Source organism: Schistocerca americana, chromosome 3 (genome assembly GCF_021461395.2).
Source record: "Schistocerca americana isolate TAMUIC-IGC-003095 chromosome 3, iqSchAmer2.1, whole genome shotgun sequence".
In the NCBI taxonomy this organism is placed as follows: domain Eukaryota; kingdom Metazoa; phylum Arthropoda; class Insecta; order Orthoptera; family Acrididae; genus Schistocerca; species Schistocerca americana.
In genome coordinates this window covers 414,848,755-414,865,408 of record NC_060121.1, presented here as the reverse complement: position 1 = coordinate 414,865,408, position 16,654 = coordinate 414,848,755, and the positions used below count along the sequence as shown (strand labels likewise).

Below are 16,654 nucleotides of genomic sequence, written 5' to 3'. Positions count from 1 at the left end.
CATATGGCTCATATGGCTCTGAGCACTATGGGACTCAACATCTTAGGTCATAAGTCCCCTAGAACTTAGAACTACTTAAACCTAACTAACCTAAGGACATCACACACACCCATGCCCGAGGCAGGATTCGAACCTGCGACCGTAGCAGTCCCGCGGTTCCGGACTGCAGCGCCAGAACCGCTAGACCACCGCGGCCGGCGACGGTTCACTCTAACACGCCAGACTGCTACTCGCTGTGACAGCACGGCTCTTCACGCCTCGTCGCAGTGTTGCGAGCAGTTATTTTCCTGGAGCAGACTCGTTTTGCCACAGAGGAAGGGAACATTAGCACTCCCGTCAACAGCTAGGTGTGAAGATGGAAACGACTGTGACACGAATCGCTGATTCACAGCACATTGTACATTTGGCCCAAGGCCTGCAGCGCCTCGATACAGAGTAATTGCATTTCGTTTGATTCCTTACCTCCATTTATTTATCCGTGTTTCTCCATTTCACTGAAAATATCTGCAGGACAGTGCGAATGGTGACGGTAGCGCATTGGAAATAAACATGTTCAACACTACGTTAAGCTATGGTAAAATGTACATATTTCATCTGAGAGTTGCTGCATTACTATTTTTTGTTTAAATTACTCATCTCAACGGGTTTCAGCCACAGTCATCTACAGAACCACTTTTAAAATCACGATAGACTATATCTTTTTAGTTCTCATGTACAGGGGGATTATAATTAAAGTCAAACTTTCAAACCGCTGTAAAAATAACACCACTCGTTAGAATGATGTCAAATTGCAACGGAATATTATTGGAGAAAGGGGACAACGTATGGCAAAAGAAAAAAAATAGTTACAAAATGTAGCAATAGATGGCGCTTGACATATCCTGTCAGATGGATGTGGGCTTCGTCTGTCCACAAAATCTTCCACGACCAATCATTGTCCACTTGCATGCGAACAAGAAATTCTAAAGCAAAGGCCTCTCTTGCTGCCAGGTCAACAGGAAGCAACTCGTGCACATGGGTAATTTTGAATGGATAGCAAAGAAGGATGTTTCGTAGGATTTTACTCACCGTGTTCGCGGCAATGTTCGGGCAATTCTCCGTGGACTACACGTTTGCACGCCACCACTCGTCTCCTCCTGCATCGCTGTGGCCACTGTTTCCGCTGACATCGAATCAATTCGTTTCCTCCCTCTACTAGGTTGCACACCAAAAGAACCAGTCTTTTCGAATTTCCGAATCATTTTCCCAGACCCAGGGCAGTTACTGGACCAACGCCTTTTTCCAAACCTTTCAGTGTCCGGAACTTCTGCCAGAGTGGCGTGTGCACAGTCGTCATTCTTGTAATACAGCTTTACACGCAGAGCGCGGTCCTGCATTGAGACAGTCATGGCGAAAGTCGCAGACCGAAAGGGGGAAAAGCCGCGTGCCCTGCGTATTTCTACCAACTTCAGTGGTTCGTGAGCATGACAGGTGTATTCATTTACGTATTTTGACGCATACAGCGGCACCTATTGATCAATTTTCATACTATTTTTTTTTTCTTCTGTCATACGTTTTCCTCCTTCTCCGTTAATATTCCGTTACAATTTGACCTCATTCTGGCCAGAACCGTTATTTTTACAGTATTTTGAAAGCTTAACTTCAATTATAATCACCCTGTACATTTGTACCAGAGACTAGTCTATAGTACAAGTGTGCATGAGAACTGACAAGAAACAGTGTAACGAAATTTTAAATGCGATTCTGAACACGGATGTGAGCGAAACGCATTAAAGTGTGTAATTTTAGAAAATTAAAAAAAAATATAGCGATCAAGATGGACATTTATATTGACTTGTAGTTTATATATTGGTATTTGCATATTACAGGTTTTATCACTGCTGTGGAGGTATTTTCACAAATACAAAGAATAATTATGAAAAATCCGCCTCGATTGCACAAACTACCTGGTGTTCACCTATGTTTCAGCGTGGGTAACCACGCCTTCTTCGGAACAAATATAAAACAGCTTGCCTAAATAGGCATAGTCAAAGGCTAATGTCAACACCTACAGCAGCAAGACCCCATAAAAATTCTTTTATAAATACACGGTACATATACCTGTAACTTCGTGCGGTGCTGTTGCTCGGCGGCTGCCGCTGGGTGCCGGTGTTGAACTCTCGGCCAGCGTCAGCAACCTGCAACAGTTAGGTTTATCATCGTTTTTGTGTCCGATAGGTCATATATCGGATGCACAGTGTAGTGTGATGTTGGCGAATTGTTTGTGCGTCAGTGGGTGAGCTCGCTGGTTTCCCTGCTGTGGCCTGTTGGTCGTCATTAATACCAGCTGGTAATTTCCAGTCAACGTTGCCGATATGCAGGGGCTTACCGATGTTAGTTGCTTGTTGGTGTATGTTAGCTTGCTATAGGTGGTTATGGTTCAAATGGCTCTGAGCACTATGGGACTCAACATCTTAGGTCATGAGTCCCCTAGAACTTAGAACTACTTAAACCTAACCTAAGGACATCACACACACCCATGCCCGAGGCAGGATTCGAACCTGCGACCATAGCAGTCCCGCGGTTCCGGACTGCAGCGCCAGAACCGCACGGCCACCGCGGCCGGCTATAGGTGGTTATGCCCTAGCTAGTAATGTCTTTGGCCGCTTATGCTTCCACCTATAATTGATAGTTGTGACAGCAGGCTAGCACCCACTGACACTTTTATACACGTCCTGCAGGGGGCGCGCCTGGTACGGCGCGGCCCAATTGCGCGTACAATTGGCCGCCGTTTCCTCAGCGCCTTCTCTGGTCTTTTCGTCAGAATGGTAGCAGCCCTCTTCTTTGCATTACTGATCGAACACTGTTGTTGAAGATTTGTACCACCATCAGGATACGAACCGTCTAGCTACAGCTGGAGCTGCACAGCTTTTCGTCTACGGCTGGCAGTTAATCCCTTCAGACCCCATTTTTTGCTGGACGAAGAAAACTCCTCCTTCGTACTGTAATGCTCTTAGAAGATTTTTTAATGATTTTAAATGCAAGATTTATACAAAAATATGTACCTGTACCTGTTTTCAAAACATGCTTTGTACACTTGGCTTCTTTTTATGGGCTAAAATAACTAATTCTGCAATATTCATCGTTGTAATAAATAAACTGATCATTCTGTAAATACTATGCACTATAACAATAACAATGATATTCGTACACACAGTGTAATGTAACTACCCAAACACTTCCGTGTATTCTGGCAGTCACAAGCTGCTGCGTACTGCTACATCGTCTTTTTGATATTTCATGGTGAAGCTCAACAGTTGGCAGCACTTGTACATGATAAAAAATATTGAACATTCACAAATGGGTGCATGAGTTTTCCACTGGGGAAATATACTTCTGTTCCACGAAAGAGACAGTAAAATCTAACGTACGTAATTGTGGCTAGTGGGTCTAATAAGGTTAATACTAAAAGTACGCAAGCAGTGAAGTTGGTAGTGTTCATTACCTGTGGTGTGGTGTATAGAATGCCCTTGACAGTGACGTCAGATACGGGTACCGCGGCACGGACTCTCACCGGAACCTGTGGGTGCTGCCGACGGGGGAGATGCTGTACTACGTGGCCGCAGTCGCCGTGCTCTACGACCGGGACGAGGACTGCCAGCGGCACTACACCGGACACACCGAGGACATCCTCTGGTGAGTACCCAACATCCTGACAGTGCACTCAACGGTGTTATGTAGATCATTTGCCTTTTGGATCAATTCACTTTGTACAACAGTTTCTCAGTAAGAAGATTGTACCCTCCAAATACTATTCTAGAAGGTCTATGACTGCTATAACATCTACAAATTCAAAACAACGTTTCCAAATCACAAATATCCTTAGATGAAAGAGCATAAGGCAGCGATGCAGTCTTTCTCCTCTACCGTTCAACCTATACTTCGAAGAAGCAATCACAGAAATGAAAGAAGGATTCAGATGTGGGATTAAAATTTATGGTAACTTAAGGCCAATGGTGTGCAACGGCCTTGCCGCAGTGGAGACACAGGTTCCCGTCAGATCACCGACGTTAAGCGCTGTCGGGCGGGGCCGGCACTTGGATGGGTGACCACCCGGGACGCCATGCGCTGTTACCATTTTTCGGGGTGCACTCAGCCTCGTGATGCCGATTGAGGAGCTACTCGACCGAATAGTAGCGGCTCCGGTCAAAGAATACCATCATAACGACCGGTAGAGCGGTGTGCTGACCACACGCCCCTCCACTCTGCATCCTCAGCTGAGGATGACTCGGCGGTCGGATGGTCTTGATGGGCCACTTGTGGCCTGAAGACGGAGTGCTATTGACCAATGGTAAGGTTGACTGATGACACTGCTATACTTAGCGAACGTTAGAAGGACTTACAATAGCTGTTTGGATTGGTATAGTGAACATAGAATATCAACTAATTGTAAATCAAAGAAAACAGGTAATTAAAGTAACGAGAAGTAGCAAGGATGAGAGTAGCGATAAGCGGAACACCAAAATTGTGGCGCATGTAGTAGATGATGTGAAGCAAAATAACACATGATGTACGAAGCAAGGTGGACATACCAAACTTACTACACAGGCAAAGAAGGCATACCTCACAAGAAGAATGCTACTAGCATCAAATGCCTTTATTTGAGAAAAAATTACTGTGAATTTACAACATTCTGTTTAAGTGTGTCATGGAATAGGGGAAAGAAGTAGAGAATGGCTAAGGAAAACAATATGTGGAAAATACTGACTGGAAGAGGGGCAGTCTGATGTGTTAAGATAGCAGGGAATAACATAAATGGTGTATAAGGAGCCGTAGTGGAGAAAAGACTGTAGGCCAAAACAGAGACTGGAGAACAAACAACAAATCATCAAGGACGTTAGTTGGTTGTTTTTGGGGGGAAGGAGACCAGACAGCGAGGTCATCGGTCTCATCGGATTAGGGAAGGAAGTCGGCCGTGCCCTTTGAAAGGAACCATCCCGGCATTTGCCTGGAGCGATTTAGGGAAATCACGGAAAACCTAAATCAGGATGGCCGGACGCGGGATTGAACCGTCGTCCTTCCGAATGCGAGTCCAGTGTGCTAACCACTGCGCCACCTCGCTCGGTCAAGGACGTTAGTCACAATGGCTACTTTGAGATGAATTTGACACGGGAGAGAAAGTTAAGGCGAGCGATATTAGACAGTCAAAGGGCTGATCACAAAAGAATGTATGCTATCGAGATTTAAATTTCAGGTGGTTTCACTAAAGCCCAGTACTGGATAGATCCTTCCAAAAGAACACCATCAACTCGTTCCCCACCCTTTTCCGGCCAGAGCTTGTATTTCGTCTAGAGGAAGTTATAGCCTAACCGCCCCATCTAGCTACACAATATGTCGGTGTCCCACTGTTGTTGTCCCAACTATCCAGACACCTATTACTGGACATTAATATTGTGTTTGTCTAGCCTTCACCTTTACAGCGGCGCGAACTCTGGTGCACGATGCTTCCAATAAGGTGTCTGAAGGTCTGTGGAGGAATGGCAGCACACACTTCTTCAAGAGTCGAAACCAGAGAAGGTAATGAAGTTGGAAAGTGAGATCTGAAGTCGCCGTTAAAACTCATTCCAAAAAGCAATCAATTGGTTTCGTATCGCGAATCTGGGCAAGGCCAACCCATTTCAGGAATGTTATTCTCCACAAACTATTCCACAAACATACTGATTTATTATAGGGTGCATTGTCACACTGATACTACCATTGTCATCGAACTGTTCCTCTACTGTGCGCAGTACACAGTATTGTAAAACATTTTCGTAATCTTCTGCATTTAGAGTTTTCTTAAGTGCAATAAGGGAACTCCACCCCAACCACGGAAACACCCCCATAGCGTAACACCATCCCCTCCATACTTCACTGTTGGAGTTACATGCGATGGCCCTTTGCTGTTCCTTATCTATATAAACGATTTGGGAGACAATATGAGCAGTCATCTTCGGTTGTTTGCAGATGACGCTTTGTTTATCAACTAATAAAGTCATCAAAAGATCAAAACAAACTGCGAAACGATTTAGAAGAAATATCGGAATGGTGCGAAAAGTGGCAGTTGACCCTAAATAACGAAAAGTGTGAGGTCATCCACATGAGTGCTAAAAGGACCTCGTTAAACTTCGGTTACACGATAAATCAGACTAACCTAAAAGTCATAAATTCAGTTAGATACCTAGGTATTACAATTACGAACAACTTAAACTGGAAGGAACACATAGAAAATGTTGTGGGGAAGGATAACCAAAGACTGCGTTTTATTGGCAGGACACTTAGAAAATGTAACAGATTTACTAAGGAGACTACCTATACTATGCTTGTCCGTCTTCTTTTGAATACTGCTGCGCGGTGTGGGATCCTTACCAGATAGGACTGAACGAGTACATCGAAAAAGTTCAAAGAAAGGCAGCACGTTTTGTATTATCGCGAAATATGGGAGAGAGTGTCGCAGAAATGATACAGGATTTGGGCTGGACATCATTAAAACAAAGGCGTTTTTCGTTGCGAGGGAATCTTCTCACGAAATTCCACCCACTTAATTTCTCCTCCGAATGCGAAAATACTTTGTTGACACCGACCTACATAGGAACGATCACCACGATAAAATAAGGGAAATCAGAGCTCGTACGGAAAGATGTAGGTGTTCATTCTTTCAGCGCGCTATACGAGATTGGAATAATAGAGAATTATGAAGGTGGTTCGATGAACCCTCTGCCAGGCACTTAAATTTGATTTGCAGAGTATCTGTGTAGATGATTCAAATGGCTCTGAGCACTATGGGACGTAACATCTGAGGTCATCAGTCCCCTAGAACTTAGAACTACTTATACCTAACTAACCTAAGGACATCACACACATCCACGCCCGAGGCAGGATTCGAACCTGCGACCGTAGAGGTCGCGCGGTTCCAGACGGAAGCGCCTAGAACCGTTCGGCCACAACGGCCGGCTATCTGTGTAGATGTCGATGTAAAGATGATGTTTTCCATGCACTCGCCAAAGCCAATCTCTCACATGGAATTGCCACAGGGTATGGCGTGATTCACCACTTCACATCACTTGTTTCCAGTTATTCATTGTCCAGTAGCATCGTCCTTTACACTACCTCAAGTGCAGCATTCCACTGACTACAGAAATTGTAGCTTATGAGAAGCTACCCGACGGTTGTAGCGCATTCTACGCGATGTCATAGTGCTAACTGGACTGCAGGTAACACTTTGAAACTCACGAATGATTTCTTCAGCTGATTTCATGTGACTTTTCGTAACCACCATCCACAATGCTCGACGGTCCCTGTCTTTCAGTACATGGAAATCTGGCTGCTCTTAGTTTAGCTGTAGATGTTCCTTCGCGTTTCTGCTTCACACTCACATCGTCAACAGTCGACTTGGACAGCTTTAGGAGTGATGTAATTCCCTGAATGGATTTGTTGCTCGGCTGACATCCTATGACTAGTCCACGTTCGAAGACACCGAGTTTCGTTTACCATTGCCGCGTCCGCCTTTAGCGACATCTAGCGGTCATCTCAGCATTATCTAGGGGTGTCCAGATGCTTTTGGCTCAAATGGTTCAAATGGCTCTGAGCACTATGGGACTTAACGTCTGAGGTCATCAGTCCCCTAGAACTTAAAACTGCTTAAACCTAACTAACCTAAGGACATCACACATATCCATGCCCGAGGCAGGATTCGAACCTGCGACCGTAGCGGTCGCGCGGTTCCAGACTGAAGCGCCTAGAACCGCTCGGCCACACCGGCCGGCTAGATGCTTTTGATTAGGTAAAGTATTACCCCACATACTTAGCCCGCAGACCCAATTAACATCAACTTGTATTGACGATGGTGACGAGCATTGATGAAAACATCTTAACATTTTGCCAACAGGACAGTGAATATCCGAGGATGCTCGCGTCTTATGAGCGAAACCAATCAAACAGTACGCCACGTGAGGCGGTTTGTTTCTACATCAACCGCCTATAGCATTCTCCAATACCGTCTTATTGTCGTACAGGCAGTTGTTTACTATGTCCACATTATGCTGCTCTCCTGATCTTGATGTGATAATTTTGCGCAGTACTGCCACATGAAGAATATATTCAGTTTTCATGTTACTTGCTTTATGTTTATCGTCTCACTGTCGTTTTGGATACTTCTCTATAATACATGGTAAAAGTAAAACTTTTTATCCACGACGACATAAATAAACATGATGGGTTAACATCTCGTCTACAATAAGGGAATTAGGCGAACGCAAGTTATGATTCGAAAATTATACTACAGAATACCATGAATGGCTTCTCCATACGAGTTGTTCCGTCATTCGTCTGAAGTTATTTAGGGAAACCACCACGAATATAAATCTGGATGGCTGGATGGTGACGGTGGTAAGAAGTTCATTCCTTTCGGATGTGAGTCCAATGTCTTAACCACTGGTAACGACACCGAGAGAAGCACATAAACCTCCGAGAGAACACTTCATGAAAGGTGTTGCATAACACGAGACGGGCTACTTTTAAAATTTCGTGAACTTAATAACACTGCTCCCTGCACGCAAATCTTGCAAACAGCACGATAACGTCGGAGCGGTGGATGGGGGAGAGGGAAGGGGTTATTAGGGCACAACAGTAGCAGAGCGGAAATCAGTTTTTTTCTGCTGTGGGTAGAGCGAGAACGATGAAACTGGGAGGGGTGGAGGGGGGAAGGAGGGAGGGGGGTTGGGAATCGAACGTGAAAGCAAAGTTAAATACTCAAATGTACTCCCTATAGGAAGGATTACGAAATGTAACTGCGGGTGTAGAATTAGACGCTACTTAACTGTAAAACACAGTAATTACTAGTGTTATTTTTCACGTTTAAAGCCTCTGTTTTCTCGCTCGCACACAAAAATATAGTTATCAGCTCTTTCGATTTTTTAAATTTTGCTACTGGTGTTATTATCAGTTGCTTCGGGGCTTCAGATAATTCTTAGGTTCACAACCAGTCAGATTTTTCTGTTGTTACGAACCTTTATTGAACGTCGCCAAAATAGAAATCAAATACTTTCAACACATTGCAACATACAGAGTTACGATCTGTGCAGTCCAGCTGACATGAATAACAAACAAGTTTCAAACTAGGAGACGAGATCAATCTTGATTCAGTTCTACGTTGTTAAAAGTCAATTCTCTAGGCCAGTTTGAGATTGTTCTGAAAGGTTTCTTGCATTCATGTCGTTGGATGACCGAGTTGGGTTACACTTTATCTAAACAATCCAAGACAAAATGTTGCTTTCAGAACACATTTTGTAAGACTTTCGTGAAACCAGTCAACATGATAAACCAGAGATCATGAAAATACTGTAATAATGCATAAACATGAACAATATGAAGTTTTGTAAGCAAAATTAGTGTAATAGATGGGATCAAAGTTGATTAAGCCTTTTTTCCTTTATTTTCTGTTTCTCCACTTAATCAGTAGCATTTTCTGTTGGTTACTTTCGATAATATCCAACATAATTTCTGGAATACATGTGGTTCCGTATTTCAAATTTTTAATTTTCAGTATCAACCTAACGTTAGTAGTATGTGAGTAAGCACATATTTTCCATTTATTTTGTACCTTTATTTCATAGCTCGTTGGATACGCTGGATTCTGTCATTTGAGGACTTAATTTCTGATAATTAAATTAGAAAGGTGGCATCCATATTGATGTTAATCTTGTCCTAAGATGTACACATTCTAACGAAATGTGCTTACCGTTTAAGCATCAAACTAATTTTATCTTCAAAGTCATATTGAGTGGAAGACTATCAAACGTTAGTTTTATGTGCTTCCGTCACATTATGTTTTTAGAGGACGACAAGCCAAAAAAATCCAGAATTAGTTGTATAAAAATGGCAATTTCAGAAACTTGTCCACTTCTGCAAAAGAGATATCGTTTTACACTGTATTGTACCAAAAGAAGCTGTTGAATTCTAAGATTTCGGGAGATGGATAGCTTGATAACCTATTGGACAGCTGCATCAAGCCGTGTTCCTGTTAGCCAATAACATTAAAATTTTTCATTTTAAGATTGCTTATTTGGGAAAGTCACATCTCAGTTCCTCCATGCCGTAGTGTACCTCTTTCCAGTTCTGGTTACGCAAAAAACCATCAGCTTTCTGCAGCTTCACATGTAGAGATTTTTTCTTTATTTTATAGCCTTCATCGCCCTTGCTACAACGCACATACATTTAGCACTTCATCAGTTCGGCCGGCAGGAGTGGCCGTGCGGTTCTAGGCGCTACAGTCTGGAGCCGACGACCGCTCCGGTCGCAGGTTCGAATCCTGCCTCGGGAATGGATGTATGTGATGTCCTTAGCTTAGTTAGGTTTAATTAGTTCTACTTTCTAGGCGACTGATGACCTCAGAAGCTAAGTCGCATAGTGCTCAGAGCCATTTTTTCATCAGTTCACTTCTGCAACACCCCAATTAAAGTGTCTTCAATTTCTTATTTAAATGTTTCATCACTGTCGTCGTCAGTTTCATATAAAACTGTGCACCAAACATAGAGTATCAGAAATCTCTCTCTCTCTCTTCTTTTCTGATTAATTAGCAAACAACGCCGAGAAATAAATGGAAAATTCTGTTTAAGAAATTCAGAATCAGTTGAATTTTCTTTTTCAAAAATAACCGTCACGACCGTTTATTGCGGACAGCCTATAGATTTACTCCTTTTCAGGTTCTACGATATGAGAATATACTCCTGGAAATTGAAATAAGAACACCGTGAATCCATTGTCCCAGGAAGGGGAAACTTTATTGACACATTCCTGGGGTCAGATACATCACATGATCACACTGACAGAACCACAGGCACATAGTCACAGGCAACAGAGCATGCACAATGTCGGCACTAGTACAGTGTATATCCACCTTTTGCAGCAATGCAGGCTGCTATTCTCCCATGGAGACGATCGTAGAGATGCTGGATGTAGTCCTGTGGAACGGCTTGCCATGCCATTTCCACCTGGCGCCTCAGTTGGACCAGCGTTCGTGCTGGACGTGCAGACCGCGTGAGACGACGCTTCATCCAGTCCCAAACATGCTCAATGGGGGACAGATCCGGAGATCTTGCTGGCCAGGGTAGTTGACTTACACCTTCTAGAGCACGTTGGGTGGCACGGGATACATGCGGACGTGCATTGTCCTGTTGGAACAGCAAGTTCCCTTGCCGGTCTAGGAATGGTAGAACGATGGGTTCGATGACGGTTTGGATGTACCGTGCACTATTCAGTGTCCCCTCGACGATCACCAGTGGTGTACGGCCAGTGTAGGAGATCGCTCCCCACACCATGATGCCGAGTGTTGGCCCTGTGTGCCTCGGTCGTATGCAGTCCTGATTGTGGCGCTCACCTGCACGGCGCCAAACACGCATACGACCATCATTGGCACCAAGGCAGAAGCGACTCTCATCGCTGAAGACGACACGTCTCCATTCGTCCCTCCATTCACGCCTGTCGCGACACCACTGGAGGCGGGCTGCACGATGTTGGGGCGTGAGCGGAAGACGGCCTAACGGTGTGCGGGACCGTAGCCCAGCTTCATGGAGACGGTTGCGAATGGTCCTCGCCGATACCCCAGGAGCAACAGTGTCCCTAATTTGCTGGGAAGTGGCGGTGCGGTCCCCTACGGCACTGCGTAGGATCCTACGGTCTTGGCGTGCATCCGTGCGTCGCTGCGGTCCGGTCCCAGGTCGACGGGCACGTGCACCTTCCGCCGACCACTGGCGACAACATCGATGTACTGTGGAGACCTCACGCCCCACGTGTTGAGCAATTCGGCGGTACGTCCACCCGGCCTCCCGCATGCCCACTATACGCCCTCGCTCAAAGTCCGTCAACTGCACATACGGTTCACGTCCACGCTGTCGCGGCATGCTACCAGTGTTAAAGACTGCGATGGGGCTCCGTATGCCACGGCAAACTGGCTGACACTGACGGCGGCGGTGCACAAATGCTGCGCAGCTAGCGCCATTCGACGGCCAACACCGCGGTTCCTGGTGTGTCCGCTGTGCCGTGCGTGTGATCATTGCTTGTACAGCCCTCTCACAGTGTCCGGAGCAAGTATGGTGGGTCTGACACACCGGTGTCAATGTGTTCTTTTTTCCATTTCCAGGAGTGTAGATATGTTTAAGGTCACATATGGAATGCATTAGGTCTATTTTCTAATTTTTAATAATACTTCCACATGTCATGAATATATTTCTCATTTACTTAGGACGCTGCCACGTAGCTGATCACGTAACTTTCCTTAGAGCATCACTTGTACTTTCTCCATACTGTACTGTTTCATCCTTGCCATTTGGACAAACTGCAGTAGGTATGGATAACTTCACGCGTTTTATTTTCTAAGTCTTTTAATATTACACTCCTGTAATTTGTTTAAAGTGGTACTCTTTTACTCTTACTTCGAAGTATTGCATATGAAGATAATCTATGTACCACATTGAAATTGGTTACATAATAAATCATATAGTTAGCGGCCCAGGTGGTGTTTCGTCTTTACAAAACAGCGGTAAATATTCCTCTAAAAATCTATGTCTTCCGTTGCGAAATTAAAGTCCAGTTGGGCAAATACATCATTACGAGCCGCGTTGAGCGGCCGCGTGGTTTAGGGCGCCATGTCACAGACTGCGCGGCCCCTCCCGCCGGAGGTTTGAGTCCTCCCTCGGGCATGGGTGTGTGTATTGTTCTTAGTATGAAGTTAGTTTAAGTTAGCTTAAGTAATGGGTAGGTCTAGCGACCGGTGACAACAGCAGTTTGATCCCTTAGGAATTCACACATATTTGAACAGCCGGCCGATGTGACCGAGCTGTTCTAGGCGCTGGAACCGCGTGACCGTTACGGTCGCAGGTTCGAATCCTGCCTCGGGCATGGTTGTGTGTGATGCGCTTAGGTTAGTTAGGTTTAGGTAGTTCTAAGTTCTAGGGGACTGATGACCTCGGATGTTAAGTCCCATAGTGCTCAGAGCCATTTGAACCATTTGAACATTTGAACATCTGAACATCATTACGAAACCAACGCAATCATGCCCGAAACTATACACAAACCGACCGTCTATGGCGGATCTGTAATTTCGTCTTTGGAGGCGGACGGGATGGAATAAAAGGCATCTCACTTGAATCCTTGAACGTCAACTAAACGTAGACTTCAAATGTCCATACCGGCAACGATGCGCAGTTGTGAAGACACTCGCATTTGGATCAGGATTTTAACTCCAATCAGACCCGGATAAGGTTCATTCTGGTTCCTCAAACTCATCTCAGGCTAATACCTGAGTCACGCTTTTACACTCCTGGAAATGGAAAAAAGAACACATTGACACCGGTGTGTCAGACCCACCATACTTGCTCCGGACACTGCGAGAGGGCTGTACAAGCAATGATCACACGCACGGCACAGCGGACACACCAGGAACCGCGGTGTTGGCCGTCGAATGGCGCTAGCTGCGCAGCATTTGTGCACCGCCGCCGTCAGTGTCAGCCAGTTTGCCGTGGCATACGGAGCTCCATCGCAGTCTTTAACACTGGTAGCATGCCGCGACAGCGTGGACGTGAACCGTATGTGCAGTTGACGGACTTTGAGCGAGGGCGTATAGTGGGCATGCGGGAGGCCGGGTGGACGTACCGCCGAATTGCTCAACACGTGGGGCGTGTGGTCTCCACAGTACATCGATGTTGTCGCCAGTGGTCGGCGGATGCTGCACGTGCCCGTCGACCTGGGACCGGACTGCAGCGACGCAGGGATGCACGCCAAGACCGTAGGATCCTACGCAGTGCCGTAGGGGACCGCACCGCCACTTCCCAGCAAATTAGGGACACTGTTGCTCCTGGGGTATCGGCGAGGACCATTCGCAACCGTCTCCATGAAGCTGGGCTACGGTTCCGCACACCGTTAGGCCGTCATCCGCTCACGCCCCAACATCGTGCAGCCCGCCTCCAGTGGTGTCGCGACAGGCGTGAATGGAGGGACGAATGGAGACGTGTCGTCTTCAGCGATGAGAGTCGCTTCTGCCTTGGTGCCAATGATGGTCGTATGCGTGTTTGGCGCCGTGCAGGTGAGCGCCACAATCAGGACTGCATACGACCGAGGCACACAGGGCCAACACTCGGCATCATGGTGTGGGGAGCGATCTCCTACACTGGCCGTACACCACTGGTGATCGTCGAGGGGACACTGAATAGTGCACGGTACATCCAAACCGTCATCGAACTCATCGTTCTACCATTCCTAGACCGGCAAGGGAACTTGCTGTTCCAACAGGACAATGCACGTCCGCATGTATCCCGTGCCACCCAATGTGCTCTAGAAGGTGTAAGTCAACTACCCTGGCCAGCAAGATCTCCGGATCTGTCCCCCATTGAGCATGTTTGGGACTGGATGAAGCGTCGTCTCACGCGGTCTGCACGTCCAGCACGAACGCTGGTCCAACTGAGGCGCCAGGTGGAAATGGCATGGCAAGCCGTTCCACAGGACTACATCCAGCATCTCTACGATCGTCTCCATGGGAGAATAGCAGCCTGCATTGCTGCGAAAGGTGGATATACACTGTACTAGTGCCGACATTGTGCATGCTCTGTTGCCTGTGTCTATGTGCCTGTGGTTCTGTCAGTGTGATCATGTGATGTATCTGACCCCAGGAATGTGTCAATAAAGTTTCCCCTTCCTGGGACAATGAATTCACGGTGTTCTTATTTCAATTTCCAGGAGTGTATCAACATCATAGCCTCCTCAGACCACGTGCAACTGAGCTAGTCCTGTGGAGTTAGTAGCACCTAGGTCTTCGTCTCACAATTCTTTATTCTGGTGGGAGGAAATTGTGGTTACGGAAATCGTCAGGTTAAGGACAAAACTAAAGAGCGACGCTCAGAAACTTTCTTTGTAGCTTCCTCAGGAGGGTTCGAAAGTAAATTACTGGAAAAGATGGACACCGTTTGAAAGCTCAATGCATCAACAATGATGAAACAACACAATTAAAAGAACATACTAGAAAAAGACAAGAATTCTAAGTCAACAAATCGTAGTAATGCTACTGCTCAACTCTTCACGGACTAACGCAGAGCTTCATATAGTCAGTATATCTCACATACTTTCATATTCACCTCAAATACTATCTTGCGCAATTGACAGGACATTGACGTTAAGGTCTTAACAACGACCTGAAAATTGATTTCTGGACGAAAATTCTACCCCTGCAGCGAAGTTCGAACAAAAGGGGTTTTTCCTTGTATATTAGAAATGTATGCTATACTGTGTCGATGTGTTAGTTCTGATTTCCCTTGCGCGGAGAGTTGAATATTTTCCTCTGCAGTCTCTGGCAGAAATCTTTGAAGATGGGAGAGCTTTTATCAGGCTAGAAAATTGTTAGGAGAAAGATACTAACGGAAATACTTCGGAATAGGTGAAAGAATTACGTGACGAAAAAATTGGGTCAGGTTACAGCACCTTTTTCAGTTTTTATTTTTTCCTTGAAGCTTCTTCAGTAGAAAGATTGCATCGTACCATATCGTGCTGTTATGAAAGTTCGTGCTCGTCGAAACCTTATAATCTTCTCACTACCAGATGCTCACGATGTGATATACAAGATTACCTTGCAGAGAAATTCCCTCCAGGAAATGGGATTACCTTCCGGCGAATTCTTCACGCTGCCTTCGGCGTTATTCGATGCTACGTTTACACAGCACGCTACTGAAACAGTAAGGTGACCGTTCTAAATGTTGATGTTTATTTTCTTTCGTCTGTATATTGGTTCTTCTATTAATGCCAAGAATTATTTAGTGCTGAGCGTATATGCGTACACACTTTTCTGTACCCTATTTTCCACAAAATATTATTTCCTTACGGTCTACTTCTCATGTTATTAGTCTATTTTCAACTCGAATTAAGTAGCAACCAAAAACGGAAATATGTCATTCTAATTGTGAAGATTCAGCAACTAAAGCAACCTAATGATTAAATTTTTATTTTTAACTTTTATACCGCATGTCGGTGTTTAAGGAGTGCAGTAAACTTCGACTTCGTTTACTCTATTACCCCATTTGCTACTGCAGTTACAATTTTTAAAAGTTTACTTTGTCTTTATCACAACGCATTTTGACAATTAACTCTCGTTGTGAAATACTTTTCTTAAATTACCTTTGACGTGTTAAACGCAGTGCTTGCTGTATCTATTGCTGTCATTGGTTCTGGTGGTATCGGCGATTATTAGTATGGGAATGTGTTGCACCTGGATACATTTCTCAGTCTTCAGCCACCTTTGTACACTGAGGCGACAAAATTCATGGAATACCTCCTGATATCACGTCGTACCTCCTTTTACCCGGCACAGTACAGCAAGTGGCACGAACTCTAAGTAGCACGAACTCAACAAGTCGTTGGAAGTCCCCTGCAGAAATACTGAGCAATGCTGCCTCAACAGCCGTCCATAAAAGCGAAAGCCGATGCAGGATTGTGCGTACGAAAAGACCTGTCGATTACGTCCCATAAATGTTCAATGAGAATCATGTCGGGCGACCTGGGGGACCAAATCATTCACTCGAACAGTCCAGAATGTTCTTGAAACCAGTCGTGAACAAATGTGGCCCAGTGACAAGCACCGAACATAAATATTTCC

At 45.3% G+C, this 16,654-nt stretch overlaps 1 protein-coding gene and 1 pseudogene across 1 annotated transcript in view; both read left to right on the top strand.

The window, feature by feature from the left end:
* The window catches only part of LOC124606784 (echinoderm microtubule-associated protein-like CG42247), a 340,411-nt gene that overhangs the window by 180,118 nt on the left and 143,639 nt on the right, over positions 1-16,654 (top strand). The window contains exon 6 of the mRNA XM_047138847.1: positions 3,526-3,675. Within this exon, the coding sequence (XP_046994803.1) occupies positions 3,526-3,675 (150 nt within the window). The remainder of the gene's footprint in view (positions 1-3,525; positions 3,676-16,654) is intronic.
* LOC124608303 lies at positions 3,999-4,116 on the top strand (annotated as a pseudogene).